The sequence below is a fragment of the Bos taurus genome, chromosome 11 (assembly GCF_002263795.3).
Source record: "Bos taurus isolate L1 Dominette 01449 registration number 42190680 breed Hereford chromosome 11, ARS-UCD2.0, whole genome shotgun sequence".
NCBI classification, from domain to species: Eukaryota; Metazoa; Chordata; class Mammalia; order Artiodactyla; family Bovidae; genus Bos; species Bos taurus.
The window spans coordinates 14,707,801-14,724,594 of NC_037338.1; the positions used below are offsets into that span (position 1 = coordinate 14,707,801).

Genomic DNA, 16,794 nt, shown 5'->3' on the forward strand with positions numbered 1-16,794 from the left:
ATCTGCCTGCAAATGTGGGAGACCATGATTTGATTCCTGGGTCTGGAAGATCTGGCGAAGGGATAGGGTACCCACTCCAGTATTCTTGGGCTTTTCTGGTGACTCAGATGGTAAAGAATCTGCCTGCAATGCAGGAGACTTGGGTTCGGTCCCTGTGTTGGGAAGATCCTCTGGAGAAGGGAAAGACTACCCACTCTAGTAATCTTGCTGGAGAATTCCTTGGACAGAGGAGCCTGACAGGCTACAGTCCATGGGGTCTTAAAGAGTTGGATACGACTGAGCGAGTTTCACTTCACTTAAAGCAGAGAAGGGCCCCAGATGGTAGACTCACCTCTTTGACGTTTCTCTTTTTCATATTTTGGTAATTTTCAAAATAACCATCCTAACGGGTCTGAAATGATCTCTCCTTCCAAATTTTGATAATTTTCACTGTTTTGAAAACTCTCTGATCTCTTCAAACGGATGTTTTTAAAATATTTTTCTAGTTTTTCTCTTCTAATCTTATTCTTGTAATCAAAATTTTAGCTCTGGTATTATTATCCAACACAAAGTAAATGTTCTTATATCTAAATGTTAGAGTATTGCACTTTTAATTACTGAGGTATAATTTACATACAGTAAAGTTTTAGGGATCTGTATAGTTCAGTGAGTTTTGACAAACAGTTTGTAAACTGTCGCTACAGTCAGTATATGGAATGTTTTGTCACCACAGAAGCCCCTTGGGTCTCTTTCTAGCTGATCCCTTTGCACTCCCCTTTGCTATTGGCAGTCAGCAGTCTCATCTGTCACTATAGTTTTGTCATGTAAATGGCATCATACAGTGTGTAGCCTCTTGTGTCAGGCTCTTTTCACTTAGCATGTTTTTGAGATTCATCTCTGTTCCTACATGCATCAGTATTTTGTTCCTTTTTATTGCTGAGTAGTATTCTGTGTATGCTGCTGCTGCTGCTGCTAAGTCGCTTCAGTCGTGTCCGACTCTGTGCGACCCCATAGACGCCAGCCCACCAGGCTCCCCTGTCCCTGGGATTCTCCAGGCAAGAACACTGGAGTGGGTTGCCATTTCCTTCTCCAATGCAGGAAAGTGAAAAGTGAAAGTGAAGTCACTCAGTCATGTCCGACTCCTAGCGACCCCATGGACTGCAGCCTTCCAGGCTCCTCCGTTCATGGATTTTCCAGGCAAGAGTACTGGAGTGGGGTGCCATTGCCTTCTCCAATTCTGTGTATGGATGTACCTTAATTTGTTAATCTGTTCACGAAATGGTGCACATCTGGGTTGTTTCCAGTTTTTAGCTTTTATGAATAAAGTTGGTGAATATTCACGCACAGGTCTTTGATGTTTTAATTTGTTAGGGTAAATATGTAGAAGAAGAGCTAGATCATGTAGTAAGAATATGTTAATGTTGTGAGGAACAACCAGACTCTTCAAAATGGCCATATGATTTTATAGTCACCCCTGCAAATGTATGAGAAATTCATTATACTTTTTCTTGTAATTTTTTCCATTCAAAATTAAAATCTTATAGTTTTAATTTGTAGTTCCCTAATAGCTAATGATGAAGATCATTTCTTGTGCTCTCTTCTTTGGTAAAGTATATGTTTTGATCTTTTGCACACTATTTTTTAATGACTTTTTAAAATATCATTGTAAGAGTTCTGTGTATATTCTGGTTACAAGACCTTTATTAGACGTATTGTTTGCAAATATTTTCTCCTTGTCAGTTTTTGGCTTGTCTGTATATTGTCAACTCTGTCTTTTGAAGGGCAGGAACTTTTAATTTTTATGAAGTCTGGTTTATCAATTTTTCTTGTTAAGGTTTGTGATTGGCCTAAAGCCAAGATCACAAAGAATTTTGTCTGCTTTCTTTTATAAATTTTATATTTTTAGGCTTTACATTTAGGTCTATAACCCATTTTAACTTAATTTTTGTATGTCATGTGAAGCTTTTTTGCTTATAGATACCTGTTATTCCAGTGTCGTTTTTTAAAAAAGCTCTTCTTTCTCCTTTGAATTACCTTGTCATCTTTGTCAAAGTCAGATCAATAATGTCTGTAAGGGTCTATTTCTGTATTTCTATTCCATTGATTTATACATCTCTCCTTTCTCCAGTGGTCTTGTACTTTTAGATAAGAGATAATCTATGCATTTTCATTTTCTACTATCGTACTGACATCCGAGATTCAAATAAGGCAGTAAATCAACTTCCTATTACCAAAGAATATTAGGTAAGTGAGTAATTATTGAGCATGTGAGTTTATTTGTATAGAATCAGTAATTTCACTTGCCTCCATGTAATGTGGTAAAATTCCTTAAAAGATTTTGTTCAGATGTTGCCAGTGAGAACAGTCATACACTGTTAATAGGAGTATACATTGGCTCAAGCACTTTCAAAAACCATTTTGTTGATTTCCGGTTAATGGAGAATATGTGATGAACCTATGACTCATCAATTCTACTTCTTAAGCATATATATATACACACTAGAGAAACTGACACATGTATATAAAGGGACAGGTACAAGACTGTTTACTGTAACATTATTTGAAATATTGGAAAACTGGAAACCTACATATCTTTTCATAGGAAATAGTTAAACTATAGGATAGGATACTATACAGAAGTCAAAATGAATGAATTGGATCTCTGTATGGCTACATAGATCTCAGAAACAATGTATAAGTTTAAAATAAAGTGATACAAATAAAATAGGAACAATAGAAAAAATGTACAAGTAAGATAGGCACTTAGTTCTTAATACTAATTTCTGGGAAGGAAAGGAGCATGGACATGGGAAGAGGAGCAACAAAGGGAACTTCTGTTGTATCTGTTAAATTGCACTTTATTTTTAAAATTCTAAGGCAAATGTGACATTATCAATATTCCAACCACTCAGAATGCAAACGCTATTTTACTGATTTTTGTAACTTGCTTCTTTTTTAAATTATAAAACCAAAAATGTAAACAGATTCTTTTAACAAAAAAACGGAAAGTAAACATCTACGTAGTTTGAATTGACTTAAATGCTTAATAATTTCTTCGTGTGTCATTATCAAGTACTTATCGAGCACTTATTCTGGATCAGACACTGTAAAATACTAATGGCACCATAGTAAGAAAGAAAGTACCCTAAGGGGCCGGATCTAGTTAGTGATTTATTTGAGAGGCGGCGGAGGAAGGTGGTCAGAGGTACACACTGATAAGGGGACAGCATTGCTTTTTTTGAAAAATTTTTAATTTATTTTTGGCTGTACTGGGTCTTCATTCTTGAGCAGGCTTTCCTCTAGTTGCGGTGAGTGGGGGCCACCCGCTCGTGGTGCGCAGACTTCTCGTCTCGGAGGCTTCTCTTGCTGTGAATCACAGGCTTTAGGCGCTTGGCCTTCAGTAGTTGCAGCACTTCAGTTCAGTTGTTGCAGCTCCTGAGCTCTAGAACACAGGCTCAGTAGATGTGGCGCACAGGCTTAGTGGGTCCACAGCATGTGGGATCTTCCTAGGTCAGGGATCAAACCCATGTCTCCTGAACTGGCAGGTGGATTCCCCACCACTGAGCCACCAGCGAAGCCCAACAGCATTTCTTAGTTATTGTGTGTGATGTTTATAATAAGACTTCATCTATTCTTTGTTATCAAGAGAGTCATGATATTTTATTGATTTTGACATTTCAAATTATATTGAAGAATAGCATGGGAATTTTTAATTAAATAGGGACATGAGTTGGGAAAAACAAAAAGCAGTTCTTATGGATGATTTCCACCTTTGCTTTATTGTATCTCTGTATTAGCCACTTATGACGCATTGCAGATTCTAGTTCAGTTCAGTTCAGTCGCTCAGTCATGTCCGACTCTTTGCAATTCCATGAATTGCAGCATGCCAGGCCTCTGTGTCCATCACCATCTCCCGGAGTTGACTCAAACTCATGTGAGTCCATCGAGTCAGTGATGCTATCCAACCATCTCATCCTCTCTTGTCCCCTTTTCCTCCTGCCCCCAATCCCTCCCAGCATCAGAGTCTTTTCCAGTGAGTCAACTCTTTGCATCAGGTGGCCAAAGTACTGGAGTTTCAGTTTTAGCAGCATTCCTTCCAAAGAAATCCCAGGGCTGATCTCCTTCAGAATGGACTGGTTGGATCTCCTTACAGTCCAAGGGACTCTCAAGAGTCTTCTCCAACACCACAGTTCAAAAGCATCAATTCTTTGGCACTCAGCCTTCTTCACAGTCCAACTCTCACATCCATACATGACCACAGGAAAAACCATAGCCTTGACTAAACAGACCTTTGTTGGCAAAATAATGTCTCTGCTTTTGAATATGCTGTCTAGGTTGGTCATAACTGTCCTTCCAAGGAGTAAGCGTCTTTTAATTTCATTGCTGCAGTCATCATCTGCAGTGATTTTGGAGCCCCCAAAAATAAAGTCTGACACTGTTTCCCCATCTATTTGCCATGAAGTGATGGGACCGGATGCCACAATCTTATTTTCTGAATGTTGAGCTTTAATTTTCAAAATCAATGAAATTTGCATATACTTGCTGGACTGGAAGAAGCACAAGCTGGAATCAAGATTGCCAGGAGAAATATCAATAACCTCAGATATGCAGATGACTCCACCCTTATGGCAGAAAGTGAAGAGGAACTCAAAAGCCTCTTGATGAAAGTGAAAGTGGAGAGTGAAAAAGTTGGCTTAAAGCTTAACATTCAGAAAACGAAGATCATGGCATCCAGTCCCATCACTTCATGGGAAACAGATGGGGAAACCTTGGAAACAGTGTCAGACTTTATTTTTTTGGGCTCCAAAATCACTGCAGATGGAGACTGCAGCCATGAAATTAAAAGACGCTTACTCCTTGGAAGGAAAGTTATGACCAACCTAGATAGCATATTCAAAAGCAGAGACATAACTTTGCCAACAAAGGTTCATCTAGTCAAGGCTATGGTTTTTCCTGTGGTCACGTATGGATGTGAGAGTTGGACTGTGAAGAAGATTGAGCGCGGAAGAATTGATGCTTTTGAACTGTGGTGTTGGAGAAGACTCTTGAGAGTCCCTTGGACTGCAAGGAGATCCAACCAGTCCATCCTGAAGGAGATCAGCCCTGGGATTTCTTTGGAAGGAATGATGCTAAAGCTGGAACTCCAGTACTTTGGCCACCTCATGTGAAGTAGTTGACTCATTGGAAAAGACTCTGATGCTGGGAGGGATTGGGGGCAGGAGGAGAAGGGGACGACAGAGGATGAGATGGCTGGACGGCATCACTAACTCCATGGACGTGAGTCTGAGTGAACTCCAGGAGTTGGTGATGGACAGGGAGGCCTGGCGTGCTGAGATTCATGGGGTCGCAAAGAGTCAGACGCAACTGAGCGACTGAACTGACTGAACTGAACTGTTACCACTTGAAAGAAATTTTCTATACATATTTTGATCGTGCTGAATTTTTAGGTCCTTTTAGAGCTTAATTTTGAATCAAGAATAAATGCTGTCATGTTTCAAAGAAAATAGAAATGTGTTACTAAATGGCCACACGTGCGACCTTTTATGCCAGTTCTCATGGTACTGTCATTTGTGAAATAAAAACTAACTCTTGAAAGGATCATCCAACAATGAACATGTTACATCATATTTGAATACAATTAGGTTAAACAGTGCTTATTTTTTCTCATTATTATTGAAATCATGTTTAAAACCATTTATCTAAAGTAAAATCTTGAGAAGTCAAGTTTATTTCTCTAACACACTATTATAGTGGTTTTAAGCATCAATACCATGAGATGATAAACAACAAAAGACTTTCTGCTCTGAAAATGAGAAACATTGAGGTATGTATTCCTCTCATGCAGAGCCACATATTCATTAGAATGCTTAAGTACTGAGAAGTCACAGGATAACAGTTTTCTAGCTTACTTGATCACAACCCCACCCCCTTTTTTCATCCCTGTATCTCCTAAAAAGAGCATGCTTTGGAAAATGTTTTAGTGTATTCTTAGGTTAGGCTTCTGGAGAAGGCAATGGCACCCCACTCCAGTACTCTTGCCTGGAAAATCCCATGGATGGAGGAGCCTGGAAGGCTGCAGTGCATGGGATCCCTGAGGGTCGGACACGACTGAGCGACTGCACTTTCACTTTTCACTTTCCTGCATTGGAGAAGGAAGTGGCAACCCACTCCAGTGTTCTTGCCTGGAGAATCCCAGGGACGGGAGAGCCTGGTGGGCTGCTGTCCATGGGGTCGCACAGAGTCCGACACGACTGAAGTGACAGCAGCAGCAGCAGGTTAGGCTTCGCTGGTGGCTCAGACAGTAAAGAATCTGTCTGCAGTCTAGGAGACCCAGATCTTCCGTGGGTCAGGAAGATCCCCTGGAGAAGGAAATGGCAAGTCACTTAAGTATTCTTGCCTGGAGAATCCCATGGACAGAGGAGGCTGGTGGGCTACATTGTCCATGGGGTCACACAGAGTCAGACCCGACTAGAGCGACTTAGCGCATGCATACATACACACACACACGCACATGATTTATACAAATTATTATTTTTATTTTAAAGTAGGACAAAAGGACCAAGCTGTGGAATGGTATAAGAAAGGTATTGAAGAACTAGAAAAAGGAATAGCCGTCGTAGTTACAGGACAAGGTAAGGTTGTATTTACATTTATTTAGTGGCATCCCAAATTATATTCACATGATTGCCCTGATTTCCGATATGTTTATCTAAATAAAAGTATTTAACAGATTTTTAAATGCTACTGTTACTCTTTCTAGACTTACAGTTAATGCTTTATTACCTGTGCTAAAAATGAAGTTATGACCAAATATGCTTAAACTTGATTACCTATAGCAGTAAGATAAAAAATGGTATATTACTTGTGTCCTCCTTGGAACCATGATTCATGATATTTTAACCTATTTGTAGCCCTGGCTTTGAAACCTCACTCTTTCCTCACTGTCAAGGCAGGGAGGGAGTAGTTAATCCACAGATCCCCCTTTTGCACTGTGGGTGATGCTTTACTGTGTGTTAGAATATGAGCTGTAATGTTTGTTTTTATTTACACATGGTCTTTTAAAATCAAAGTAGTTATTTTTCATTTTTTCTGTCACATCAAATTAAAAATCAGAGTCTAATATTACCGTTAAATATACAGACAACAAATTTCTGCACACATACTGTGTACTGAAGCATCATTTTATGTGCTTCATACTTATCATCTCTCTTAATTTCATCACAGCCCTACACTCTGAAGCTGCTACTGTTATCCTTATTTTTCAGATTAAAAACCTTAAGTGGGAAGAAGTAACTTGCCTGAGATCTCATAGGCATGAAGAGGTAGAGTCAGGATTTGAACTCAGGCAGTCTGGCTTTAAAACCTGAATTCTTAAATACTGTATGTGAATATGTGTTATATGTGACACTATTAAATGAATAAAGTACTTCGGCTATCATAGCTCTGATAAATTCAAAAGCAGAAATTATAATACATGGGCTAAGAATCTTAGCCTTAGGGATCAATCCACCCAGTAGATATTTTATCTGGCTGACTGATTCTATAATTTATATCAGCTAATCTCCAATAACTACAATGTGTCCAATATTTACCATGATTTTTTCTGTCTCCTTTTTATTTTGACTATTTCTCTAGCTACTGGGCTCCTATATAAAAGAGAGCAGGGAGGTTGGGTCTTGGAGACTTTCATGAGTTTATGAGCATCACTTTATAAATTATGTACAAAAATTTTTGTCAAATGTATAGAAGAAGAGATCAAAGAAAATGAGTTATGAGAAAAATATTTCATTGAATTGAAGATGCCTTCGATTGTACCACTAAGAGAAAAAAATGTCAGTTAAACTATTAACACATTCTCTTCTTATCACATACAATTTTAATTTTAACCTTATTCAGTTTGCTGTCTTGATCTTATTTAGATATAGCTATAATAGAAATATTAATATTTATAACCAAGTTTTTGTATGCAGAAGCAGTGACAAGCTATGTTGTGACTGCAGTCTGGCTAATAGCATTAATAGGTTGGCACTGGTGTTAAAACACTTCCCAACTTCAGAGATTTTTAAATGTAGGGGAAAAAAATATGTCTCATAAGCCATGAAATCCATGAAATACCACACTAGGTCTGATACTCTCATAAGGAACTATAACTGATTTTTTTTAAGATATTATTTGAAAATGATATTTTCTTAATTTCTTTATAAAGACAATGACTTCTCTTGAGATTAGTTGTTATGATAACTTATCTGGAAGCAGTGTTAGTAGGTAAATGTAGATATTTTAATTATTTTTTTCTACTTTTTCTTTCAGGTGAACAGTGTGAAAGAGCTAGACGTCTTCAGGCTAAAATGATGACTAATTTAGTTATGGCCAAGGACCGTTTACAACTATTAGGTATCAGTTAATGAATTGTATAACTGCAATGAGATACATTTGAAATCTGTGTTTAGTGAAATTCTGAATATAGTTAGAAATAAATCAGTGATCACACTGGATCAATGGTCACATAAGAACACATTTGAAAATATGTTCTAGTCTTTTTTTTAACTCATGAAAATTTTAAAATACAGAAAAGAGCATATTGAACTAATTATCTGTCACTCAACTTTGGTAATTATCAGTTTATCATTGGTCTTGATTCAAGATTGGCAAACTGTAGCCTATGGACTCAGTTCAGTACACTGCCTGTTTTTATAAGTTGACACAAAGCTGCTCTCATTTCTTTGTATATGATCTGATTGCTTTTGTGCTGCAGTGGCAGAATTGAGGTGTTGATACAGAGATCATGTAGCCTGCAAAGCCTCTTAATATATAACTTTTGAAAGTATTTTAATATTTAGTCTCTGGCTCTTTACAAAAAATGTTTGCAAACCCCAGTTTATATCCCTGCCCACTTTCCCCAGCTTCATATTACTATTTTGAAACTATTTCTTCATATCTTATTTCATTTATCAATATTTTATATTGTATCTCAAAAGATAAAGATGCTTTAAAAATAAAATTCCCAAAGTGAGAAGAATGTACCTTCTTATGTTTCCCTTCTTTCCTCCTTTCCTGTGTATCATTTTTATTTTTCACTTAGCTTTGTACTTGGAACCTTCAAAATGAAAATTCATTTCATTATAGGTAATGAAGGTAATGATTCCTCCTCCTGAGGAAACTGTATTAAATGGGGTCATGGACATGACCACCAGGGGGAAAAAATTGCCAAAATACCATTATCACACCTAAAAAAAAAAATAGTTCTTTTAATACAAACATAAAAGTAATAGCCAAAAAAGGTCAGTTTCTAGATTTAATATATAATGTGCAGTCAGTATCTCATAATTTAATAACTGCTACTGTTTTTTTATAATTTAATTGTTTGAATCCAGATCTCAAGAAGATCCATACTATATGTCTTTTTTTTTTTTTTTTAAATTTATTTATTTATTTTTCTTTTGATTTTATTTTATTTTTTTAAACTTTACATAATTGTATTAGTTTTGCCAAATATCAAAATGAATCCACCACAGGTATACATGTGTTCCCCATCCTGAACCCTCCCCCCTCCTCCCTCCCCATACCATCCCTCTGGGTCATCCCAGTGCACTAGCCCCAAGCATCCAGTATCGTGCATCGAACCTGGACTGGCATCTCATTTCATACATGATATTTTACATGTTTCAAGGCCATTCTCCCAAATCTTCCCACCCTCTCCCTCTCCCACAGAGTCCATAAGACTGTTCTATACATCAGTCTCTCTTTTGCTGTCTCGTACACAGGGTTATTGTTACCATCTTTCTAAATTCCATATATATGCGTTAGTATACTGTATTGGTGTTTTTCCTTCTGGCTTACTTCACTCTGTATAATAGGCTCTAGTTTCATCCACCTCATTAGGACTGATTCAAATGTATTCTTTTTTTCTATATGTCTTTTTTTAATATACACATCTGGTTTTTTCTTTTTCTTGGGATTTATGAACCAAATCTTTGTCACATAGTTTTTCCTGTAGTCTATTTTGCTGCATGTATATCCATGTTATCTTTTAATGTATTCTTGTCCTCCCTATAAATTGATATTTGAATATAGAGGCTTAATTGGATTGAAAGTAGACTTTTATTTCTTAATGATAAGCCTGCTTGATGGGTGGTTTGTGTTTATGCATCAATAGTTCTTAATGATGTTAGTAGCAGTTGATGACTTGTGCCCAGTGACATTGTAATTGTCATTCTTTCTGTGTTTATCAGTTGGAAAAGGACTATAATGAGACACTTCTCATTTTGTATTTGATGGTATAGGCTTTAAAAATAGGTTATGGTAAATCAAAGTGGAACTAAAACCCACCCTTCTTGGGTGGTTGTTTCTACCATCGCTTGAAGTGATACAGATAGTATAGAAACTTGGCAAACAGCAGACTTTATCTGTTGCTCTGCAACTTTGATAAGTTATTTAGCATGTCTCAGTCTTTTTTATTTCATTTGTAACATGAGGCTGATAGATAATTATTGTCTCACCATATTTGTGACCAATAAATTGTTGAGTAAGCAAGTACTTAGAAATGCTGATTTTTGTTCATCTCCTTACCTGTGTGTAATCACCATCACCACCCCTGCTTTTGAGTAGTATATATACATTTGTATTTTATTCATTCAGTCATTCATCCATTCATTCTTACATGGTCTGTTGTGTTTATAAATTTTCCCCCCACATTGTTGAAAAAAAAGCCCTTACTGTTTTCAGATAGCTAATAAGACAGTGTTCCCCTGGCTCCTGTGGCTGACAGGGTTAGTAGTGTTATAGTACATCAAGGGTTGTTGTAGTAAAATAACTACCTAGTTGTTCTAATTGGTCCTTTCTGTGTGTTTTAGCTGTAATACTTTGTAGTATATATACAGAGTATCAATATATGTGATGTAGATTGTTTGATTATGGAACATTTTATAACTTGTTTCAAATTGAACAATGGCTGGTTTTTAATCTTTTATTGTAAGTTGTGATATGGTAAAACATTACAAGCAGCTCATCAGTTTGTAGACTTCTCTTTAAATGTAGCTTTGTGATTTCTTATTTGTGTTATTAGAAGAATGGACAAAACAGATATATAATAGTAATATAACATGAAGCTAGGTATTAATAGAATTAATATTTGGGTGCTCTTGTTGTCTATTATCAAAAATACGATATGTCCATTCATGAAAGACGTTACTTTAAAAAAGAGAGGGTGGAATAAAAGACATCATCAACATATTCCTGTCTTCTGAGAATGCAGAATTTCTGGGAGTTATATACAAAAGACAGTAAAGAAGTGTGCAAAAGTGCACAGTAGAGTGTATTTGAGTATCATGTGCTATTTAAAAAATGGAGCTTTTCAGAGGTGGGATGGCTGATAGGTACCCAATTAGGATGAAGAATGATATTGGGAGTTCCCCACACAGACTGGTTTGAGAGGATATATCTTCTCTGATGGAGGTGGGGAAGAGTTCCTATGTATAATATATCTTTAATTTAGTCAAAGTGGACCTTAGAGCAAAGGTTAAGTGTAAAACCTGTTATAAATAGAAAGGTAATTTTGGCAGTGACTTCTTGGTATGCTTGGCAGTTGCTCTTTTTAAAAGATTTAGCTTTATTCAGTGTCCAGTTATTAAATCCTTACTCTGTACCAGATACAGTGCCAAGGAATATAAACTGAATTTATTTCTTAACTTGGGAAATATTTACTGGGTGGTTATCACATTGTAAGCACTTAGGATATAGACAAGGATCCCTGTGTCAAAGAGTTTATATTCTAGCAGGAGGAATAATGACAGTAGGCAATAGACATATAGAATAAACAAGTTATAGCATGTGTTAGATGGTGATAAATACATGGAAAAAAGAAAGCATAAAATACAGTACAAGGGTTTAGGAGTAGATGAGAGGTGGTCTGAATTCTTAGCTTTAAATAGGATGGTCAGGGTATGCCTCTTTGAGAAGCTGACATCAGTTAGTCTTGCAGGTGTCTGGGAGAAGAAAGTCTGCGGAGAAGTAAGAGCTGATGCAAAGCCTTAAGAAAACACATCTGACATGTTGAGTTTCCCTGGTGACTCAGACAGTAAAGAACCCGCCTGCAATGCAGGAGACCTGGGTTCAATCTCTGGGTTGGGAAGACCCTCTTGAGAAGGAAACAGCAACCCACTCCAGTATTCTTGCCTGGAGAATCCTCATGGACAGAGGAGCCTAGCGGGCTACAGTCCATGGGGTGGCAAAGAGTTGGACATGACTGAGCACACAGCTAAGAGACCAGTGCGCCAGAGCAAGGAGAATATAGCAGAGATCGAAGAGCTGATGGTGGAGGTGGGGAGGGGAGGGTCTTGACAACAGGCAGGGTTTTAGAGGGCATGATGAAGATCTGAGCTTTTACCACGTGTGAAGTGGAGTACACTTAGAAGGATTTTTAGGAAAGGAATAACATCATCTGGCCTCCGTATAAAAAGGATCCCTGTTGTGATGTTGCAAGAGTATGAGTAAGACAACTGTTATGGTAAGCTGGGGGAAATGGAGTCTTGGATTAGGGTGATACCAGGAGTAACCATCAGCTGAATTAGTATTATATTTGAAGGTTGAGCAAACAGATTTACCGATAGATTGGATAAAATATTCTGTTTAAGGCTCGTGTTGATACAGTGGAGGAGGCATAAATAGATAAATCATCACTGCAGGATGGAGATAACATGTATTTTGTGGAGATGGGAAAACACGTGTCTGAGAAGTCTTCCTGGAAGAAGTAAAACCTGAAGTGGGGATTTAAAAAGATAAATAAAAGTTATTAATGTCTGGGAGTAAGGATATTCCAGGAGGAACTAACAGCATGAACGTAGACTGAGGGACAAGGAAAACCGTGGTGCTGATGGAGATGTGAATTTGGGATTGCTCAGGCATGAGAGATGTAGGCAGATCATGGCAGACCTTGCTGGTCATATCAGGGAGCTTCAGTGCTGATCTGGGGGCAGCAGGAAGCTGCTAAAGGGTTCCCTTCTAAGTAGATCACTGAGATGATTGTGTGGGGGTTGCCCATGAGGGGATCAAGAAGCAAGGTGACTTGTTTCATGTTACATCATTGGTTAATCTATGACCTTTAGTCATTCTGAAAGAAAGCATTAAACTAAGTTTACTTTCTTAAAAAAATAAATAAACTGGAGCAGATTTACATTAGCTGTGTCCTGCTATTGTATATGTGTACGTTTTCACACATATAAATGTAAACCCTACAAACAAGTTCTGTGGTTTTTTATTCTTAGTTATCAGAACTAAGGATTTGTTTCTGTTTCTTTTTGCTATATAATGAATGTTTACATGACCTTTTTGTTAACATTGAAGAGAATGTTGAAGAGAGTGTTAATTGATAAATAAGACATTTACAAATCAGTTTTTTCTAATTTATGTCTTTAACCAACACAAATGGTTTCTTTCTCAATATGGTGATTTGATGAGTGTTATCTTTGAGAAAAATCAGATGACCTATCTGTTAACTAACAATAATAAAAGGGCTCCAAGATATATTGTATCAGCCAGTTCTAGGATACAAAAGCTTTGTGCTTTGTGCAGAGAGGGTAGCTGCTATTTAACCTGTCCCAAAGGCATGTGTGTTTGTACCATAAACCAAGCATGGCGCCTGCTTGTCTGACCTTAGCAATGAAAGTTTAAGAGAGTCAGTATATATGTGCTACATTTCATTGACTTCTTAGTACTGGAGATAGGAATCAGTAATGAGAGACTTCCCTGGCAGTCCAGTGGCTAAGACTCTGTGCTCCCAATGAGGAGGGCCTGGGTTCAATCCCTGGTCAGGGAACTGGATCCCACATGCCTCAACTAAGAGTTCACATGCTGCAGCTAAGATCCTGCAGAGCCAGATAAAGAAATGAAAATAAATCATTTAAAAAAAGAATCAGTAATGATAACTTGGAGTATTTCAATAAAATAGATGTGGTCAAAATTTAGCCCTAATATAAATGAAGCCCAGGTAGGTCCTTTATGTATTACTTTATTTAATCCTTGAAACCCTTGGAAAACTGATGCTGAAGCAAGTTCATACTAGTGAATGAGTGGTGGAGCAAGGTGTTCATCAGTTAGCAATATGGGGTGACTTGACTGGGAAAAGAGTGCAGCAGTGATGTAGGGTGGCAAGAAAATTCAAACCGCTACACTTTGGGGCTTCATGTCCTAGACATAGAGACCCAGATCTTGAGAGGATCACATTGTAATTTGAACTGGGGGGGAGGGGTAGGGTTGATATAATCCTTTAAAATATTTGATTAATTTAAAAATAGATACTATATGCACATGCCAAAAATTTTGAGAAGTTGGAAAAGCATCCATCCCATACTGTGTCCCAGCCACTCATTTCCCCTCCCCAGAGACAGCTAGTATTTACCAGTTTCTCTGGGTCTTTTTTAGAGAGAATTTTTAGATATTCAAATATACATGTGTGTTTAAATAAATGGTAGGGTACTGTACACACAGTTCTGCAGCTTGCTTATTCCCTTCTGCTTTATTGCATTTCTTTTTTGCTGATGAGATGTCCTTTTTTTTTTTTTTTAAATCTTTCCAGATCCTAGCCAGCTCACAGCCCACGTCCTCTGTAAAGTCTTCTTAATGTTCTCTTTCTAACTCTATCCTGTTCTCCCTGTACAATGATTTGGATGTATTAGATACTCAGGAAATGTTTACTGGTGATAGTAGTGTTATAGAATTGCCTCAGGTTACCAAACCTGAATAATGCATATTTTGAACACAGTAATTCACTCGTTTATTTTTGTTGCTATTTTAACGTCTGAGTTTTTGCTAATTAGTTATGTTGTTAAAGATAATTTTATATAAATGCAAAACCCTTTACTATATAACTTTTTAACACCTTGAATCATTTTTAATTTTCACATAAACATTTTTTATTATGTTGTTTTCTGTTTATTTTTTTCTTTTTTTACACTCCCCTCTGTTGCATAGAGAAGCTGCAACCAAGTTTGCAATTTTCCAAGTCACAAACGGACGTCTATAATGACAGTACTAACTTGACATGCCGTAATGGACATCTCCAGTCAGGTGGGTTTAGGTTAACTAACATGTCAAATAATAAAGCTTGCATGCAAAGTAGAGTCCTGCTTAACCTGATAATGTTGATTTGATTTTACAGTGATAGATTTGATTGGTTTTTGTTCGCACAGGACTATGTAGAAAAAACAGCATCCTTGTCGTTCATGGTATGTAAACGTAACAGATAGGTGTAGCCATTCTCAACCTGTTATATATGCATATTTTACAACCTCCAAGTTTTGAGATGATAAAATGTGAAGGCTCATTTTCCTAAATTATTAAGATGTTCTTTTGTTTCTATTTTATTTTGAGCTTTGGTGTTTTTTCCTGTCGCTACCTGTACCAGATTTTTATAAAGCAGTGTTTTTTGAGACAATAATTTTAATTTTTTGATCATATACCAGTTTTCAGTGCATATACATTTCACCTATACAATGAATGAGTATTTAGTTATAACCCCTGTTGGAAAAAGTTTGAAGCTGAGTTCACACAGTAAGGAGAAACATTAGAATACTATTATTTACTATAGGATAAATTTGTTTCCCATAAGTTTTGAGCATCACATCAGCTCCTACAGAAAATTAAATGGTTTTTTGCCTTGTTTTGTTTGGGTGGAAGGAATCTTCATTTCCTAGGTTCTCTGACATCTTGTCTAGTTTTATTGATAACTTTTTCAGAATTAGTTTTGTGTCCAGTGCTTAAATTTTATTAAAGTAAATATTACTTTGTTCAAACTGTAATAGAAAACTCATAGTATAGACCATAAGAAAACTGCTTTCTTTACTCATATGTAATAAGAAAGTTTAAAGATTTCTTGTTTTTTAAATTTTTATTTAAATCAATTATATATAACTGATTTACAATGTTATATTAGGTCCAGGTGTGTAGCATAGTGAATCAGTTATACATATATCCACTCTTTCTTAGATCCTTTTTCCATATAGGCCATTACAGAATATTGACTAGAGTTCGCTATGCTGTACGTTAAGTTCTTATTAGTTATCTACTTTATACACAGTAGTATGTATATGTCAATCCCAATCTCTATTTATCCCTCCCCTCCCTTACCCCCTGGTAATGATAAGTTTGTTTTCTACATCTGTAACTCAATTTCCATTTTTCCTCCCCTCAAGTTGTCTGATTTTTTTTTCTTGCTCTCTAGCTTCACATTACAGGCTCTTGCTCTTTTCTGTGCTTTTTAACTAAAAGACCTGCTTTAATATTTCTTTTAATGAAGTTTTGTAGATAGTAAACTCTCTCAGCCTCGTGTCTGAAAATACCCTCGTCCTTACTTGGCTGGTCACCGGAATAGAGAATAGATGAAAGTTAACATTGTTTTTTCCTTCAGCATTTTGAGCACACTTGGTTGCTTGCTGACCTTTGTTATTTTTATGAGAAGTCTGCTATCATCCTCACAGTTCCTTGTAAAAATTTTTATCCATTTATAATCTTAGGACTGTATATTTTCTGTTTGTAGAAATTCTTCTCCAGTCTCCTTTTTCCCGTTTGAAGTGAGTGATAAATACTTACCACCCTAGACGGATCTTGCTTTTATTCACACTTTGGCTTTTAATTGTTGTCATTCTCTTTTCTTCCTTGTTTTTCCTATAGGGTCATTATCCTTTAGTTCCTTGAACAAATGGTACAGATTTTCACCGTACCGTGTGGCATATGGGATCTTAGTTTCCCAATCAAGGATTAAACCCATGCCCCATACACTGGAAGCAAGTTCCCTTCTTTGGAGTTTCCTTAAGCTATATT

General features: G+C 36.9%; 1 protein-coding gene across 4 annotated transcripts in view; it reads left to right on the forward strand.

The window, feature by feature from the left end:
• Positions 1–16,794, forward strand: part of SPAST (spastin) — a 56,919-nt gene that overhangs the window by 11,428 nt on the left and 28,697 nt on the right. The window contains exons 2-4 of one of the 4 annotated variants that reach the window (XM_005212529.4): positions 6,528–6,611; positions 8,290–8,373; positions 14,947–15,042. In XM_005212529.4, the coding sequence (XP_005212586.1) occupies positions 6,528–6,611; positions 8,290–8,373; positions 14,947–15,042 (264 nt within the window). Of the gene's footprint in view, positions 1–6,524; positions 6,612–8,289; positions 8,374–14,946; positions 15,043–16,794 lie in introns of all 4 variants that reach the window. The other 3 variants (NM_001081591.1, XM_005212530.4, XM_024998710.2) reach the window with 3 other exon arrangements.